The sequence below is a fragment of the Clarias gariepinus genome, chromosome 15 (genome assembly GCF_024256425.1).
Source record: "Clarias gariepinus isolate MV-2021 ecotype Netherlands chromosome 15, CGAR_prim_01v2, whole genome shotgun sequence".
Lineage (NCBI taxonomy): Eukaryota > Metazoa > Chordata > Actinopteri > Siluriformes > Clariidae > Clarias > Clarias gariepinus.
In genome coordinates this window covers 21827615-21847649 of record NC_071114.1, presented here as the reverse complement: position 1 = coordinate 21847649, position 20035 = coordinate 21827615, and the positions used below count along the sequence as shown (strand labels likewise).

General features: G+C 36.8%; 1 protein-coding gene across 1 annotated transcript in view; it reads right to left on the bottom strand.

Annotated features, from left to right (window-relative positions):
- lrrk1 (leucine-rich repeat kinase 1) overlaps positions 1 to 20035 on the bottom strand; it is a 112068-nt gene that overhangs the window by 65007 nt on the left and 27026 nt on the right. The window contains exons 5-12 of the mRNA XM_053513014.1: positions 19654 to 19833; positions 17764 to 17912; positions 16796 to 17022; positions 13758 to 13885; positions 11681 to 11844; positions 11316 to 11453; positions 2599 to 2711; positions 2330 to 2409 (exon numbers count right to left, since the gene is read on the bottom strand). Of these exons, the coding sequence (XP_053368989.1) occupies positions 2330 to 2409; positions 2599 to 2711; positions 11316 to 11453; positions 11681 to 11844; positions 13758 to 13885; positions 16796 to 17022; positions 17764 to 17912; positions 19654 to 19833 (1179 nt within the window). The remainder of the gene's footprint in view (positions 1 to 2329; positions 2410 to 2598; positions 2712 to 11315; positions 11454 to 11680; positions 11845 to 13757; positions 13886 to 16795; positions 17023 to 17763; positions 17913 to 19653; positions 19834 to 20035) is intronic.

The following is a 20035-nucleotide window of genomic DNA, read 5'->3' as shown; positions in this document are numbered from 1 at the left end:
TGTGTGTGTGTATGTGTGTGTGTGAAGTTAAAGTAAGAGGAGAGAAGGAATCAGACTCTCCTTTCTCCGTCTGCTCATCTTGCACAATAAACATTCCTCCTCTCTTATTTGAGTTTCTCTCTCTCACACACACACACACACACACACACACACACACACACACACACACACACTCACTAACAGAAAGAATTGTATCGGAAAAAATAGAAAGTAGCAAGGAACATCTGTAATAAGTCTCTCGTGAGTGCATACTAACAAAATCACTGCTGTAAGGTAAAAAAAAATAACTTGCACTTTACCTTTGAAAAGAATTGTGACAGAGCACTGTTTCTGTGTAGAGCAGAGTGTGTGTGTGTGTGTGTGTGTGTGTGTGAGAAGGCGAGAGAAGGAGAAGGAGGGTGTGTGTGTGTGTAAAGGCAAGTGAGGAGGGGTGTGTGTAAGTAAGCATGGTGTCCAATGACGCGCGTGCACACATAACAGCAGGTTGACACAGAGAGAGAGAAAATGGATCTTTAACCTCTCTAATGAGTCTTTCTTTTGCCTTACACGTGCACACACACGTGTTATAATAAACAGTACATGCGCACTGTACACACATGCATACAAACAAACATGGTCTCAGTTACTCGCGTTACTCGAAAACTGTATAAGATTATTAAGCCAATATCTAAATCATTGGCAAAAAGCATTAAGCCAAAAAACTAATTTATTGTTTTGATTACATTCTCAATTTCTTTAAACAATGATCATCAAGATAATAGGAATAATTTGTTATTTTATGCAATCAAATTGCTATAGGACAAATCAATATTGAGGATAAAGTCCTTTATTCCTTATGCTGGATCCAGTTGAGCATACTGTGGGACTCTGCAGTACTCTGGGGTCACTCGCTCAGAAATTTGCCACAGATGTTCCTTTGAGAATTTCTTAATTTTATCCATTTTTGTGCTGATGTGGACTCTCTGGCTTTCAAAAAGTAAAACCAGCTGACTAAACCAGCTGTTTCTAATTAGCTCTTAACTCTTCATTAATTAACTCTTCAGCCAGATAGGTGAGAACTGCCTAGTGAAATCACATGTTTTAAGCACAGGAAGAACTTTGTTAAGACGTTGTCTTAATACTTTTGGCTAACACACATTTTACTAACTTTTTTTTAAGCATACAATTTTAAACATTTCTTTCAAAAACAAAAATATGCTTAAAACTAGTAAACTTGTTTTTCAATAGAAGAACGTTATGTTTTTAAAAAAAATACAGAATTTGTTTTAATAATCCTGTATTTTTGATTGTTGGAATTTTAGATAAGGAAATCATGGATATTGGACTAGATTCAAGATATTGTCTTTAACTATGATATACCTTTAAAATGGGAAAGTCAGCAGGTTAAGTGGGATTAATCAAGCTGCTTGGTATCAGTTTGGTTTAACTGTACCTGACTACATTTGAGGGTTTACTTATGTTGTTTCTGTATTTGAAAGATTCCCAGAATGTAGTATTAGTGTCATTTCTAAGGCTGAATCAATGAGCTGGATGAAGATCTTTTCAGTAGTAGCTTAGTGAAAACAAGCCAAAACAAAAATTAAGCTACAAGCCTTTCATGAGTTCCATTCCTCACTCCTTTAACATATGTAGAAGTAACATTGTCTCCACCATTTTGACAAAAGAGAAGTTTAACTGAAAGATCTGTTTCTGCCTTTCAAATGATAACATTTGATTTTATTGCACACAATCTTTTCTATGCGGTTCTCTACGCAAATGTTTAACCGCTGACCGTTCAGCCTTCCTGCCTCCTGCCTAACATTCGTACGGGCTACAGTAGACTGTACTTGCAAGGTCGTCATTTTGAGCACTGATTAAAAAAATAAATAAAAACTGAGTTTGTGACACTGTTGGTCCCACCAAACACTGCTGCTGCACACTTTACTAAGAAGAGCAGCACTATATATAAAATTGGAGTGAGAGTTTAAAACTGTTTTATAATAGCCTCTATAATAATACTATTGGTATAATGATCACATTATGTTTTACTATAAGGAAAAAAAAAATCATCAGCACATCAGTTCTTTTTCTGCAATGTGACGTGATGGAAATCCGGAGCATATGTTCGCATGTATTTTCTCAACGGTTTTATTTGTTGTTAAGGTTTTAATTGCATATTTGGATAGAAATATGGCTGCAGCTTCAAATACTTTGCTTGGCCACACATTTCCCACAGCACAGATGGCAAACTTACCCACACAATCTCACCCCCTTTACTTTCACCAAGATCTTGTAATTACAGTGCTGCACTATTGCAGCTGTGCCTCAATGACTCACAAGTGTACTGTACCTGGTTCTGGGTCTCTGCGATGCCACGTGGTTAAGAAGGGGAGCCTCCTGGTCTTAGCGTTCTCCTCCGTCCTGATTTGCCTACACATCCAAGAAACCCGGGGGAAAGAAAACCAGAGGGCCTTTTTAACAGCGGTTGGAATTATGATGATTCAGAGGTGGTTTGGATTAATGGAGTGGATATGAGTGGTCAGGGCGGGGAGATGGAAGTGTGTATATATTTATGCACATGTACAAACTGTATATGACGTGTGCACGTGTGTGACCTACTTCCCTAGCTGGTTTCTGGACAGGTCTAAGGTTCGAAGCTGAGAGCATTTCCAATTGTTTGGAGGCGGCAGGGTGGTGATCTGATTCCCACATAGCTTCAGAGAGACGATGGCCTGGAGTAACCACACACACACACACACACAAATTACTGTATTTAGGACTGTCAATGCCTGCATAGAAACACTTAGCATGTCGCTAAGCATCTGTAAGTCTGTCGATTATTTCTGAGACACCAACACAGAAAAAAAAGTAATACAATGCTTGTATTGAGCTGAGTTTCTTGCCTATTGTCAAGTTGTTGGATAAATAGTGAAAAAACACAAAACTGCAGTGTCTAGTATATCTACAGTTTATTGACCCTATTTTTCTGCCAAGCAACCCTGAAACGATAAACAGAGAGCTGGGATACATAATTAGCTTTTCCTCAACACTCACATTTTTCTAAACATGCTACTTTAAATGTAATTAAAGACCAAATCAAATATAAAGGAACATTAAAATTATTCACACACAAGAAATCGGTTTCATCTCAACAGCATGAAACTAATATTAGCCTCTGTTAAGTGGTAAAAATCTAATCATACTAGATTAACAATGTCCTAAAGAGCTCTTTAAGGCATATCATTTGTACAAGGTAATTTTAGATTTATTAAAATTATGATTTATTTAAAACTCAAAGTCCCTGCCTACAAAAACAAGTACAAGTGCTTATAGCAGTTATATTACATTTGGCTATTTGTGAACTATCCTAATGACACAAAATGAAACATCTTCCATCTGCCCAAACATTTTCCCCAAGTTTACTCAAAATACAAATAAGGCTAATTTAGAAATCATATTTGATCCCTTTGGAGAGCCTGTAATAACATTATTATCATCTATTTGTTCTGCTGAAGCGTAAACCTAAAGAAAAAAAACCCAAAAGGTCACATTTATGCCTCCGAGTCAGTGAAATCAGTGTGCATGCAAACATTAATGCTGGGAGAAGATGCAGAACTGAGCAAAAACCTTAAGGAATCGTTACACTAAAAAAAATACTCTAATAAGAACACTTGATCCCCTGATTATTCATTATCCAATCAGGGGGCACCAGTGCTCAGTGTACGTCCTCTAAATGTATTACTGAGAAAATCCTAGGAGATTAACAGTTTATAAAAACTCAAGATACTTCTTTATCCTTATCAAGATCATTGAACATATCAAGAAGTTTGTGAACACCTGACCATCACCAAGTTGGAAGCACAGGATCGAATGGAAAGTCTTTGTCTGTTGTAGCATTAGTGTCCCTGCACAGGCACGAAGGAGCCCAAACTTGTTCCAGCATAACAGTCCATTTGTGCAGAAAACCAGGTCCATGAAGGCATGGGTGGCTGAGGCTGGAGTGTAAATGTAACTCAAACTCCTGCACAGGATCCTGACCTCAACCTCACTGAACAACTTTGGGATGAGAATTGGATCTGTACCCCAGACCTCCTCGTCTGACCTCATTAAAGCTCTTGTAGCTGAATGAGAAAAACTCCCCACCAGCCACACTTTAAATTCTAGTGGAAAGTGTTTAGTTCAACTCTTTGTTAACACCCATGGTTTTGGATTAGGCAAATTCAGTAGATGTGTTATGGTCTACATACTTTCGGCCAATTAATGAATTTGATTAATTAATAAAGTTCAATGCCAACTGTGTATTTTTCCAGTAATATTTTTCACCTCTTTCTGCTTTTTCAAAATAAATGAAGCAAAAGCACTACAGCAAGTGCTTTAATATATTTTAGTCGTCACACCTGACAGAACCTGATAAAGTTCAGGGGATCTGGAGTCACTCGCCAGCATTTACGTTCCATTCCAGTCACCCCTTGGTTAGTATGTGAACAGTGCTACTGTGCGAGGGGAATCATCTCTCACAGATTCTTGCCACTGGTGATTTCATGTAATGAACTGCACCAGCAACTGCATCAGTCACTGTGCAGACTCAGTTATGACCTTAAAGACACAACTCTCCTCTAAGCATTCTGTCTAAATTACATTGGAATATCTTTGTTACTGCAGCGAGACTTCTTCAGCTTGAAGGACTATAATATCTCGAGATGATGTCTAAAACACTCCCGAGTGTCCAGTACGCTTCTCTGTCACAAAATTACGTTGGATAAAGATGACAAAATGTAAACAGAAATAAAAGAAATAATTAATTGCCTCTACACAGATAAGCTCTCGCTTTTCTTTGGCTGCAACAAACACAACCTGAGGCTCAGTATGTGGTTGTTTGCATCTGGAGAGAGCGAGCGAGAGAGAGAGAGAGAGAGAGAGAGAGAGAGAGAGAGAGAGAGTTCCTTCCCTGTCTGTCAAACTGCTCAAGCATTAAATTACATCTGGGATGTTGGATATAATGCTACTCCGTGTCACTTCACCTCAGACACACCACAGTCCCAACCCCCCAAGTGTGCTATTGCAGCAGTTACAATAGTTTACTTATTTGTTAGAGTTTTATAGTACAGTAGGTGTTTAATAAAGTTGTCTTTGCTAATATTGTACGGTTGTTCTATAATTGTTAAAAGTGCTATACAAATAAAATTGAATTGAATTATAACTGATAACCTACCAACGTAGCAAACATATTGTAAAACATATAAATCATCTAACTACTACAGTAATCCACTTACTTTAAAAGACTAACAAATAATGAAACTGTTGTGTATCAATTCTACTAGTTTAATCTGTAATTACCACAACTACAGGGGGTGTTTATGTCAAACTGGGTCTTTTGATTGTGCAGAATAAAAGACCACAGTTACCTTTATTTCTCTATATAGTAACACTCCGAGCCACCTCGGCCAGGTTCATTATTCATCAATGTAGGGCTTTCTTTAAAACGTGAGCAACATTCAAATGCTTCGCTGCGGGTAAAAGTCTCATTAATGCACTGTGATTGAAGTTTTCCAGAAATATCGACCAGTTTTATGCCTCCCCTCACTCACAAAAACTTCCACCACACGTCCTGGCTTGATTTGAATACCCCCATACCTTTTTATCTCAAACTAGTTGAATTATTTGCTAGTGTTTTACAGTAAGGGTACAAGTACAGTACACAAGTCCCAGACGTACAAATGAGTTCTGTTCCAGGAGCACATTCATAAGTCAGATTTGTTCTTAAGTCTGACAAATGAGTCTTATACACTTTTGACATGAATATACAACGTAAAGCATACCAAACCACTTGGCTAAATCTCAGCAGGGCATCTGTCCCATTTTTCCACATGCCAGCATGTGGTCAAAAACCATAAGCACATGTAAACATGCCTAGATAGTCAACGCAACCCAGGAGGATGAGACAACACGTATGGTGTTTACTGTGCTTGACCAGATCCTATTTTGTCTCAGAGCTGTTTTCCACTGTATTGGACTGTGAACTGGACTGTGTTTTGTTGAGGATTTTTTTAAATGAGGATTATTCACCACCAGTACAACTTTACAGGACAGCCGTTTTCTATCTTCATCCCTTCCGGACTGATTCATTGAAACGAGTGAGACCGACTTGTTTCTTCTATACATTTACTTACACACTGACAATATTATATATAGTATATTGGTATATTTATATATAAATATTGGTATCTGGTGGACTGCAGTTTTGTTTTTTTGTACAATACACATGAGCTACTTCCATGATTTGTTTACATCTATGAATGTTTGTAGAACTGCGGTCTGTTCGCATCTGTGGAAATTCGCAGCTTGTATTTATAGGTCCGGACTTACTGTAGTTTCATTATTTGCTAGTGTTTTTAAGCAAAAAACCTAATTTATCCAATTCATATTTTCACTTGCTCAAACTCTCTCATGCCACATTAATTAATCGTATTTTTGTTTAATCAAACTTTACCTCTCGTCCACCCTCTTTGTAAAGACATAAGTTGCCAGATCACATATAAAAAAAAATCCTCCCTATGAAGTGCTGAAAATCCACCCACTCTAATAAAAGTAGTCCAATTAATAAGATGTTTAGTAGAACTCATATTTTATCTCAATTATATATGCAAACATTTTATTTAAAAATAATTAGCCACATTTTTATGACCAATAATTACCAATATAATACAATTTTCATTAGAAATACTGCGATTCTTCCTTTAAACAAAGTGAATGGAACAAGTAGGTTGTATTGGGTATTTCAAACCTTTGACATCTTAAATTTTGTGTCTGTTTAGGTAAGCAAGAGTTCCTTTTCTTTAACTGTTTTTTTTATTTCTTTTATTTATATATGGTGGTGTGTTAAACTGCTCAGGACTGTCACTGGAGCAAATATATTACAGATATTGTATAATGCTATTACTGTACATGGCTCACGAAATCTCTGATTGTTTACTTATTTATTAGGAGGCTTCAGTGTATTTGGTATCATTTCACAGTGACTGTGTTACTATATAAGTTTCACTAGTTTACTCGCTGTTAACGTTTCTGAGGGAAGCATGTTTTTTCCCCAGTATACAGTGAAACCTCGGATTGCGAGTAACGTGGTTTGCGTGTGTTCCGCAAGACGAGCCAAGATTTTTCAATTAATTTTGACTTGGAAAATGAACAAGTCTTGGTTTAAGAGTACTGAGTACCGTGTATCACGCATTTTCAACAGTATTTCTCTGTTTTGCGCTGCGGAATTGTGGGTAATCGTCTCCCCTGTCAGGTCTTTTTGCGTGTCTCTTACTGGTATAATCAACATCCGTGCACGCGTGTACTGTTTACTACCACTGTTTACTAACACTGTGACCACGTGTGTGTAAAACATCTTTTATTTTGTGTCTGTATGTGTGTGTGTACAGCGCGTGTGATAAATAAAGCAAAAGCAGGTCTCAATAGAGAGGTTAAAAATCCATTTTTTCTCTCTGCTCAAGCCAGCTCTTTGTGTCTGTGTGTGCACACAGACACACACACAAACCCCTCCTACTTTAGCCTTCACAGACACACACACTCTTTCTCTCTGCTCTACACAGAAACACTGCTCTGTCGTGATTCTTTTCTAAAGTGAAGTGCAAGTTAAGTTGTTTTATTTTTACTTTACAGCAGTGATTCCGTTAGTGTGTCGCTCAATCGAGTGTCGTCATTAGAGAGATTTCTTGTTTATTTTTCAGATAAAACAGTGTTTCCGTTGTGTGCGCGCATGTGTGTGACAAGAGTGGAGGAAGGGTGTGTAAGACAAGAAGGGGTAAAGGGGGAGGGGCTCCTTACTTTAGCTTCACACACACAAACACCCACACACCCACATACATACATACATACATACATACATACATACATACATACATACACAGCGCCTGCACGCACAAATGGTAACACGTATCTGTCCACATTTATTTTTCCTTTTTTATTTTTATTTTAAATGTAAAGTGCAGGTTAATTTGTTTTATTTTTACTTTATATTTTGTGTTAGTTATTTTTATGTATTTATTTTTGGGGGGCACAAATTTTTTGGAACGAATGATTTGAGTTTCTATTATTTCTTATGGGAAAATCGTGTTTTTGGAATACGAGTAAGCTTCTGGAACGAATTATGCTCATAATCCAAGGTTTCACTGTATATTAAAAGGGCATTAGCCATGCTAGCAAAACACACCGTATTTTTAGAGTATTTTTATATAGCGAACAAACTCACAGTTTGTCAGAACTATTTTGCAATGGTACACTTCACGGTACACTTGTGAACACATGAAACTGACAGCACAAGTTGAAAACTAGTACTTGATGTCTGAGGTTTTCCTAGTGTTGAAATCCAGGCCACCTGCACCACTAAACTTGTTGAATGAACAGACATCAGCTTCCTGCTAATCAGTTTGCACAGACAGATCCCCTGTTCCACTTTTTTCCTCTGAGATTATGCAGATCTTGTTTTCTACTGTGTGTGTGGGTGTGTGTGTGTGTGTGTGTGTGTAAGAGAGAGGCAGAGCGAGAGAAAGATTTATACTAGATTCGAAGCTGTGAATCATCAGTGGTGCGATGCCAAAGCCTGGTATTTTATCTGCCTAGCCTTGACAACCTCCTTTCTAATCATGTGGAGAAAAAAATATTGCCATCAGAGAATCATTTTTTATCTTGCATTGACAGTTTTGTCTTACGTCATTCATTTAGTTCAGGTAAATCTCACTGGATACTTCTTTTTTTAAGATCTAACATCACAAACATCATGCTGTGCATTGGGGTATTTTGTTTCTTACTGTATAAACACATACAAGATATATGTTGACCTATTTGTCACATCAAAGACATCGCACGCGTGAATAATTATAAAAAATAACCCAGATCTGATAATGACCCTGTGTTTAGGCCATCATACCACTAATTGTTGTAATAATTGTCTTTTTTTTTTTTTAAGAACAAAACTAAGTAACAAGAACAGAACCGAAGCAAATTGGTATTCTGTCCAAACCATTACCACACGCAGATACGTCCAACACTGTGAGAGTAATGCCACCATGAGGCTAGACAGGGAATTACACACACAATAAACCAACCCGTTATCAACTTCACATGACCTTGACGAACCTTTTATAGGCTATTTCACTTTTTATGCTTTTATTATATTTCTTGTGAGCGCTCTTTTATGGTGTATTAGGGTTTATTTAAGTATACACTGTCCTGTGTTTTACTGTATATTGGCTTTTGACTGTCTTTTTTCATTTAAGTATCAACTTCATTTTAAATCGGTTTATCAATATTTATATAATTCTGTCTTCACTGCACATCACTGGATGACTTTTGTTGTTTTAAAGGTGCGTTAGTGCTTTAAAAGGTAATCTATTTAGAATATTCACTTGAACATTAATGTGATTAACCTGCAGTTAAACCCAAATGTACAGCCAGTGCTGAACGAGTTTTTGCTGAAACCAGGCTTGATGAGGCAACAAATTGGCATAATAAACATCCTTCACATATCTTCACGCTTAGATGTTTAAACAAATTATCGCTCGTCACACAATCATCGAGGCATGTGCACAAAATAAAAACATCATAATATTCTCAATATGGCACAGAAAAGCAAAAGTAAAATAAATATACTTTATGACAGTGACATACAGTAATAAAACAATTTATACCACAGGACTGTTGAATGTATGATGGTTTGGACAGTAATTAGAAGTTTTCTGACACAACAAAGTTGTTAGGTTGGACAATACCACTGCTGCTGTCACACACACATCACCTCATTTCACACTCTATGGCCACCCATACTGCTGCTGTCATACCAAAATCCCATATCTTTCCCTTGGCACATTTCATATAAATTTTAGGTTTGATGATTTTGAGCTTCAAGTTTTCTAAATAACATGACACGTTAGATTTTTTTTACTTTCAGTCGGAGGGGGGAAAAAAAAGACTTTCAGGTGTTCAAGAACTAACTTCATTTCATGGATGTTCCAAATCATTAAACTAGAGCAACTACTGTATAAATGGATGACATGTTGTTCTTTATTTTATACTGTATATATTCTGTATATTTTCATAGTATTAATCAATCTATATTAATGTCAGTGTTACAAATCACTGTTATTTAAAATGAATCAAAATGTCTTCACATAATGCTGCACTTTACTATACAATATAGTACAGTAAACCTTAGAACACTAAAGTTTACTGCAGTATATTGTGTAGTAGAAATGGAGAAAAATTCTATTCTGTGGCAATTTATAGTATATTTAACCATACTGACTCCAAAATCATTTTAACTGAATTTTTTATTAATATATGTACTGTATTTATTTGTGGTGGTAAAATGTTGCCTTTCCTCTATAATCCTACAGGTGGTCCAAACTAGTCACACATTGGCAGCCAGCAGTGCATTCTGTCTAGTAGAAGTGATCTATTTGCTGTTTATTTGAAATCATAACGGAAAAAAATATATATAAAGATGTGATATTTATAAAATAGTGATGATAACAGAATCGCAATACAAACTGTATTGGCATCTGGGTATCGTGGTATTGTATCGGCTGGTCCCTGGTCATTTCAATCCCTATTACAGTATATAGTTATAGAATGTTTCCTTTTTTAACCCTTTTTGTTCTATTCCTTAAATAATGGAACCAAATCAAAAATCAAGATTGTCTGATTCTTTAACACTTTTTTTGTCACATATACTAATGCTGCCTGTATGCATCATGGAATTCCTGCTTGTTAGGGTCATTTATATTCATATTCAACTATTTTGATGAGTAAGATATTTACAGCATGTATAGTTCCTATGAATCTTACACACACACACACACACACACACACACACACACACACACATACATACACACACATACACACACATACACACACATACACACATATACGTACACACATACACATATACACATATACGTACACACATACACATATACGTACACACATACACATATACGTACACACATACACATATACGTACACACATACACATATACGTACACACACACACACACACACACACATACACACACAAAGTCAAAATGGTAACCATAGAAGAACATGCTTTTCTAGTGGAGCATATTTTTAAAGCTAGCGATAGATACACTGATTTAGTTTGTAAAAAAATTTCAAGCAATTTTTTTCGTAAACAAGAATACCACATCACAATACTGTGCGAGATTTAAGAAATAAATGAATGAGTGAGAATAATAAAGAGTTGCATTAAGTGGATATTTTTCCATAATCTACTCTACATGGACACTGCGGAGGGACTTAAAAACTGTCCTCACCTCAAGCTCAAATATGTAAGAGGGCAGCTCCTTCAGGGCGTTCTCTGAGAAGTCCACCTCCTTCAAGTGAGTCCTCCAAAAAATAGAGATTGTGTCAGGAAGACTTTCGATCTGATTGGATGCAGCTTTGCAGATTTTCTACATAAAAAGTGACAGTTTCATTACACTACGACTCGAGGATGTAAAGGGAAAAGAAAGCAACAGAATTTAGCTTTGAATACAACAGTAATGCAGCACGCAGATACTGGATCAGATAAACAGCAGGATAAGCTACTGCTAGGAAAGAAAGTGTTTTATGTTGATTTTAATCCTAAAGCATACGCATGCTGTGACAGGGAATGTAAGGAGGGTGTAGAAGAACACACCAGAGGACAGGCCCAGGGATCCGGGAAGCGGCTTAGTCTGTTCTTGCTGATATTGAGGCTGTTGAGGGACTTAAAGCAGTGCATCACGCTGGATGGGAGATCAATCAGGTGGTTATCAGACACGTCCAGCTCCTGAAGCCTGCGCAGCCCGATCCAGTTAGTGCCTGCAGGAGACAGAGTGAGAGAATGATAAAAGAATATTCTTACAATATTCCAATATTCTCAAAAATCTCAATATCATTAAAGGGCCATATTTACAGTCAACATCTTAAAGGTTGCATATTTTACTATTTCTTTAGCAAAGTCCCCAGAGCTCCCCAGTCTTCTTGGTGTTTACTGGTGGCTGGCATCCACTATGTTCCATTACCACCAACTTCTGTTCTACACTAGATCTCTTCTCATCTTCCATTCATTTTAAATAATCTTTTCTAGACTCGTCCCCCTTACAAATCCCATCAAATAATGTCTTGCTGGTTTTCCTTCTCCGTGTTCTATAATACATTTCAAAGTGTACCTTTCTAAATTCCCACTGCTCCTTCCCTGTTTTATAATGGGAACAATGAGCTGCTGCTGAGCCATGCCCCACTAGAGAACAACAGAGCTGAGCAACAAACCAAAGAAGGAATGTTCTTATATGAGGTCATAATAGGGGAAATGATTAATTAGCTTGTTCACCCCCTGGCCAATATGAAAATGAAAAAAAAAAAGTATTTTTAAAAAGGTTTTCATTTTGTACATCCACACTGCGGAACCATCTGAACATCTGAATTCAATGTCTGAATTATTTTTTAAAAAGTGAATTTTGTATTATAGGTCCCTTTCAAGGTAAAATATGTCAAAGTTTATGCAGGGAAAGCTGTTTCATCTTTAGAAACAGCATATGCAGCCTATAAAGGTGAATTTCTGAGAAGAATCTGAAGATCAACCCCTGACCTTGACACAAGCAGATATTACAATAAATGATTCTATCTATTAATCCGTTTATGTGCTGGGGGAACCTTCCATGGAGAATGAACAGTATCATATTTATGTACCTTTTTTTCCCATATTTACATTCCAAAACAAATTTCGGCGTGTATTTAAATTGCCAGGCAGTGGTTCCGTTTTTCACAAAGCCACAGTATATGAAAAATAGCTCTAAATTCATGTTACTATTTTAGTATTTATTGTCTAGTCTGTCCTGCATGCACAGAATCTCCACAGTTGCTACATCTAAGGTCTGATTAATGATTTGCACAATTTTAGTAATACGTCATTACAACATGCACATACGTAAACCAGCACTGTATACTGTACTGTATGACTTAAAGTCCGTATATGGCATAAAGTTTAAGATCTTACTGGAGAGAAACAAACATGACAGTTAAAAGTTATCGCACCATAAAATATAACAGCCTATCAAATTCCAATATGCAAACAAAGCCCAGTTTGCAATTTGCATAAACATCTCATATCTGATCTTTTTTTTTCATGGAAGAACTGTCATGTTAAGCAATTTAATGTCCAATTCAGAGATTTTTTTTTTTAATAAATCAATTAAGCGATTTTAAAACATTAGAATAAAATGAAAGAATAAATGAATGAAAAATCTTAACTCTATTTTATAGTACAGGAAGATCTACAGTAGGAACAGTAGGTTAGTACACTATTGTAGGTTCTACAATACTGAGGAATGATTCATTTTAACTCTCATATGTCACTTGTACAATATGAAACTGACATTTTATATGCTTATTACGTAAAAGCTCTTTAAAATAGTTCTGATGTCATACCAGGAACACTTAACACAGTGTGTTTAAATCAAATTTACTGCATGTCATGACCCTGGCTACAGTACATACAGGACACTTTTCTCACTTTAGTTGGCTCAACAGTAAACTGGTTTCACACCTACAGATCTGGAAACCAACCCCCAGATATAACCATGCACAGGGAAATCATTAGGGTGAAATACAAATGCAGATCTGCAGGCTCAAAATTGTTCATCTGCCAGTCTCATTAGTCCTAATCACACTTATTATAATGAGTTCTTCTTAATAACCTACTCCTATGTGTGTGTGTGTGTGTGTGTGAATACCATTAGGGATGCTGAAGAGGACGCTGAGTCTGTTCTTGGCTGCGAAGAGTCTCTGGATCTGACTAAGATGCAGGAAGCCAACCGGGAGACTCTCCAACTGGTTCTCACACAAATTGACCTGGCGTAATCTTCAGAGGCCACACATGCGCGCACACACACACACACACACACACACACACACACACACACACACACACAAAGTACAATAAATACAAAGGTTTTATAGGCAGTTTCCTATACTTGTTACTGTTTTTCTAAGTTGATGACCAACAGAACAAGTATGGAGATACTGTAGAGTTTTCTGATGGATGATTATAATGCACTTCTCGTCCCTCTTGATTGGGGTGTCTGATGAATGCAAATGTAAATGCAAATATTGTGGGTGCAGATGTCTCGGTCGGTGACAGTGAGGATCTTAAAAGTCATTTTACACTTTGAGTTCTCCATACATTTAAAACTCAATCCGCAAAAAATAAAAAATAAAATAAAAATGTACCCTCCAACCAATAACAGCACTTTATTGTACAGTGTCAATAAAACTGAATTAATAGAGCATAAAACTGGTTTGCGAGTTGTCTTCAAATAAATAAAAGATATAAATATAGAATTGCTTTATATGAACAGCAAAAAAGAAAGTCACATTGTTAAAAGGAAGTAATAATATTTGTTAATGATGAACGGACACCTGCCAAAGGAAGCTGCTGAATTTGCCTGCATTACAACAGACTGGATGTAAAGTGCCAGGAAAAGCGGAAGAGCAAATAAATACTATATCTATTAAAACTTTTATCTGTCAGCTTTAATCACAAATCCATCCTCTTAAAAACATGGCATGAGACAATGAATGGTGTACGTTTTATATTTACACTGATCAGCCATAACATTAACATCAACACCAGGTGAATTGAATATCATTGATTACCAATTATATATAATCAAACTGGTGATAGGATCATGGCACTCGAGACTCATCTAGGCCTGTGGGGAGAAAAGGCTAGCGCCCGTCTGTCCTGATCTAACAGAAAAGCCAATGCAGCACAAATTGCTGAAAGAATATGATAGAAAGGTTGTTAATCTGGCCTCCAAAGTCCTCAGATCTCAATCCCATTGAGCCTCCAAGGGATGTGCTGGACAAACAAGCCTGACGCCCCACCCTGAAATATAAAGCGATTAAAGGATCTTCTGATAATGTCCTAGTGCCAGATAATTTCAGCAATCCTGTGTCATCATGCATCCAGTTGTCAGAGCTGTTTTGGCAGCACAACAGGAACCTAAATCTTAGGTGGTTTTCTTATTATGGCTGATGTTTCACCAATCATTTTGCACTGCATGTCTTTGCACTGTGGCAGGAAACCGGTACACTCAGGAAACCCACCAAGCACAGTGTAAACATGCAAACTACACACAGAGTGGAGGTGAGATCTGAACTCCCAACGACACTGCTAACCACTAAGCCACCATACCCCCTAATGATTATGATTTGAGTTAGAATGTACAGCCCATTATTTTGTGAGGTTTTGTTTTGTGATACATTTGGATACTGTAAGGTTGTGGTGTAATTTTAAAATAACCTCCTATTGTGGGGGAAAGGAGCTTTGCATGATGCTATACAGTGGCAAGAAAAAATACATATACGTGAACCATTTGGAATGTCATGGCTTACTGCATTAATTTGTCATTGAATGTGATCTGAGTTTCATAAGTCAAGAAAAAGTCAAGAAAAAGAATTCTGCTCTTTTATGTCTCTATTGAACACACTCATTCAAAATAGCTGTGGAAAAAGTAAGTGAACCCTTGGAATTAATAAATGGTTAACCACCCCTTTGGCAGCGATAACCTCAACCAGTTGCTTTCTTCACAGTCTCATGTGTATGACTCTCTTCAAGTCATTCCATAGCATATTGGCTTAAGGTCTGGACTCTGACAGCCATGTTCTTTTTAGTAAGTACAGTAGCTTTCTTTGTGGTGTCCCGCCATGGACACCCTTTGTGTTTAATGTTTTATGTACTGTAGACTCATGAACAATTAGCTTTTTGGAGGTAACTGACTCAAGGATTCACATGCTTTTCCCACTAGCACTATGAGGTTTTTATGATTTTTTCTCAATAAAGACATGAAATATCAGATTTTACCATATTTAATTTTTAAAGTTATTATTTTAGGTACATTATATTTGTCAGTACTCTTGACAATGCATTGAAGAAAAAGAAAAGAAAAAGAAAAGAAAAAAAAGGACTTTGTGCAAAGTGAACAGGAGTGTTAAGACCAATACCTTTACAATAATGTGATATTCAATACAACACAAAAATGAAGAGACCGTGCAAAGAAAAGCAAGTTTCCCTTTTCCTTTATCGCCTAATGCAAGGTTATTAAAACTGGAGCACCTCAAGATGACTACTATATTTTACTATATAAAAATAAGTCATTTACAATATTGTAGAAGTACTTTTATAACCAATAATATTTTACAATAAAATCTGTGGTCTCTGAATTTATTATTTATATTCTAATAACTAACATGCTATAAATGAAAGCCATTACAGCCCCATATATTTGTACATTTTTATTAGAATGATGTACAAACTTTGACCAAATAGGTTCTTTATTTTCTATACACACTCCAAACAGTGATACTATATCCGAGTAGTTTAAAAGCAAATCCTCATCGGCCTTTTCTCTGGCCGATTCTCAATTAGCATTCTAATGATTTTGTAATGCATAATGTATAGCACTGTACGTAGTATAGGGAGCTGATATAAACTGGAAATATTAATAAATAAATAAATAAATAAATAAACAACTTCAGGTTTGAAAAGTCAGAGAATTTCTAGTGTTAAGATTCAATTCTGTAATTTGTCAATTCAAGAAAGTCTGTCCAAACCTATTGCACTATTACCATTTTTTCATAGTTCATTTAGAAAATATAAAAAATATGTACTTTGAAGAAAGGTGTCCAAACTTTTCAACAGTCAATAGTAAATGAGAACTCACATTTAAACCACTCAGGCAGGGCGAGCATGTGTTTTGTTGTACTGTACCTGAGACAAATGATCTCCTGGGAGGATTGGGGTGTGGGCAGCTCTTTGAGTTTGTTGTGTGAGAGATTGAGCGTGTGCAGGTTAATGAAACCCCACGGCACCACAGAGGGCAGAGAGCTCAGGCCGTTGTGTGACACATCCAGCACTGTGATCCTGGAGGAAACATCCAGGAACCAGTCGAGCTCCAACCATGGCAGCTTTAATCCTGACCACTGCACACTCACAGGCTGCACAGGGGAGAATACAGAAAGGACTAAGATTAGTCTACAGTGCATTCAATTATACTAAAGCAGCTTTCACAGAGACATCTGTCTCATGACAATACACTTCTGGGTTGCTCTTTGTGTCCAACTAATATTACGTAATACCATCTAGCAATTTCACACACCAACCTGCCTAGTTGTTGTTGTTGTTTTTTGCACAATATTTACTGCTGTTATTTGCATAATAACTTTTTCTTTGCTGCTACTTCGGTGCTGCATTATCACAGTGTCTCATGCACAAGTGCACTTCATGTTCCTTTTTTTGTTAGTTAATTAGGTGTCTTAGCTAGTTTTCTTCATTTATGTTGTTTATTCATGCTGTATGTAGCAACTTGTTCCTGGAGAAACGTCATTGTGTTTCACTGTGTACTGAACTGTATATGGTTGAAATGACAATAAAAGGCTACTTGACTTGACTTCAGTAAAATCATGTATGCAAACATAATGCTAAAATATATTTTAAACATCGGTTAACTGTTTCTCACATCAACATAAGTGCATGATTCTGATAAACAATGTTTATTTTCAATGCAGCCACAACAGATCACACTCTCGAATGTTAAATATATATATGGTAACTGAGAAAACGTTCTGAAAATACAAAAGATTTAAAAAAAATCTTAAAATAAATCTACAGTAAGTGGCTCTAAAACCTACATGACACTAAACCTCTGTAAGTGTTTGCAAACTAAGACGTGGACTCACTTGCTGCACTCTGCCGTCACTGCGTGTCTCTCTGTCCTCCACCAGGCGCTCTCTCAGCAGCTCCTGTGTGAACTTTGGATGGTCCATCAAGGCGTATGAAGAAAAACCGGCTCCATTTTCCAGCAAAAACGTAGCGATCTGCTTGTTTTCTGAATCAGTAAGCAAGGAGGTGTGAGATTACTTTAAATCAAAGTGACACCACAACAGGAAGTGTAAGACTCTCTCTTGCCTCACTCAGCCGTAAAGAGGAAGTATTTCTTGTATGATCAGGATCAAAGAAGGAAAATAGGTAGTGTATTAAAAAAAAATCCCCTAATCCTAAAGCTTTAAGGACGTACTCATAAAACCATCAAGTTTACACTAACTAAACAAGGTAAAGTAGGTAAATGACAAACAGGTTAAACTCATTAGTTAATTGTACAAACGAGTAGGTTGTTAGTTTAAATCTCAGTACCATCAAACATCCCATCCTGAGCCTTTAAATAAAAGCATCAACCAAATAAATACTGTACATGCAAGTTCGATAAATACTTAGCCAGATCTGTCAGTAGGTCCTACAGGATACCATCCCAAAGGCTCTAATGTCCTCAATCTTAGACAGCGTATTATGGATTGGTTTTCACTCTACTCATTAATCATTTAAATTTCAAAGCTAATTTTGTCCAACCATGTGCACCATTTCAGCTTGAGGGTATTAAGAACCTTGGGACACAGTATGTAATACTGACTTCATCTCTAAAAGCAAACCTCTTGGTAGCAATTACAGTTCGAGCTGCGTGTCTCATTCATATGGGTGTTTCACTTCCTAGAATTTAAACCATCTAACCTGCAGATGAAACTTTAGCTCTAAAACTTTAACCTAGTTCTGTCATTAAATATACAGTACTATACAGCCAGTCAGGTGAATTTCTGACATGTCAATCATACGATATGGTCAAAAGTACTGTATAATCATGTTTGAACGTCATAATTAAGCTTTAGTCTCCTTCGCTGTTATGGAGACTCTCACACTTATGGAAAGCCTCCCAGTAGATTTTAAAGCATGGTTTTTGAGTTTTGTGCTCATTCAGTCACAAGAACATTAGAGAGATCAGTGGATTCTCGTGCGATATTTGTTCAGTAAAGTTAGATGACTAACACTCTTCAGGACTTTTAAAATTTTCTAAACTAATCTTGGCAAACCATGACCTTACATGACACTTTGTGCACAGGGACAATGTCATGCTGGAACTGTTTTGGGTTTCTGAGTTCCAGTCAAGACAAACTGTAATTCTACAGAATACAATGACATTCTATACTATGTGCTGAAAAATAAGGTAAATATATTGGTGTGATGGTCAGGTGTCTACTGACTTTTGGCATATAGTGTATGTGATGATTAAAAAAACATCATAACGTCATTGTCAAAAATTTCTGATGGTATCAGTACGTATCAGTCTGAGAAAATATGAGACATTTTTTCCCCCTGAAACCTTAACTTTTAAGCAACTATACACATGGAGCTCACCAAAAAGTCTTGTATAAACTACGTTGGGTGCCAGTTTAAGGAATGTGGTGGTAAGGTAGCCTCTTTAGGCTAAATAACTACTTTACCACCACATTTCTTAAAGCCTCCACAAAAACCATGCGTGTGAATGCATGTTCACACACAGTGGCTGAAGCTAAATGCTGTAGTGTAATGGACATAAGCCTAATCAGTTAGGTCTGTAATCAGTTTCTACTGTGGAAACGTCCACCATGCAATGTAGTTTTCAAAACTACATAGACCATATGGAGAACTTTATCAGGCTGCCACATCATCAGCGCAAAAAGTCTGGGAATACAGCTTTCATATTAAAAAATACACAATTAAATTGTATTTATTTTTTAATTGCCTTTAAAGTACAGTACCTGCCCTGGCTGCAGCATACAGCGGCAGGCCAGTAATGACTGCAAACTCATCACTGTGCAGGGCGCAGTCCTCGGCATCGGCCTGGTAATTGAGAATCAGCAGCTTTACCACCTCCAAATGACCCTGCTGACACGCCGTCGCCAGCATCCAGTTCAACAGATCTTTACGAATACATGGAGCTAAAGAAAGGTAAAACAAGAAGGAATATGTACATATGCACATATATGTATCTCTGAAGGCAGTGCAATTTTTTTATAAACTTAAAAGAACAACAACGTATTTCTTAGTTTCAATTTTTGTTCGCCAGAAATCTGACAAGCCACAACTTCACAAGGAAGTAATTGAACTAAAAACAGATTACAGCTACGCCTTCCCTTTCTG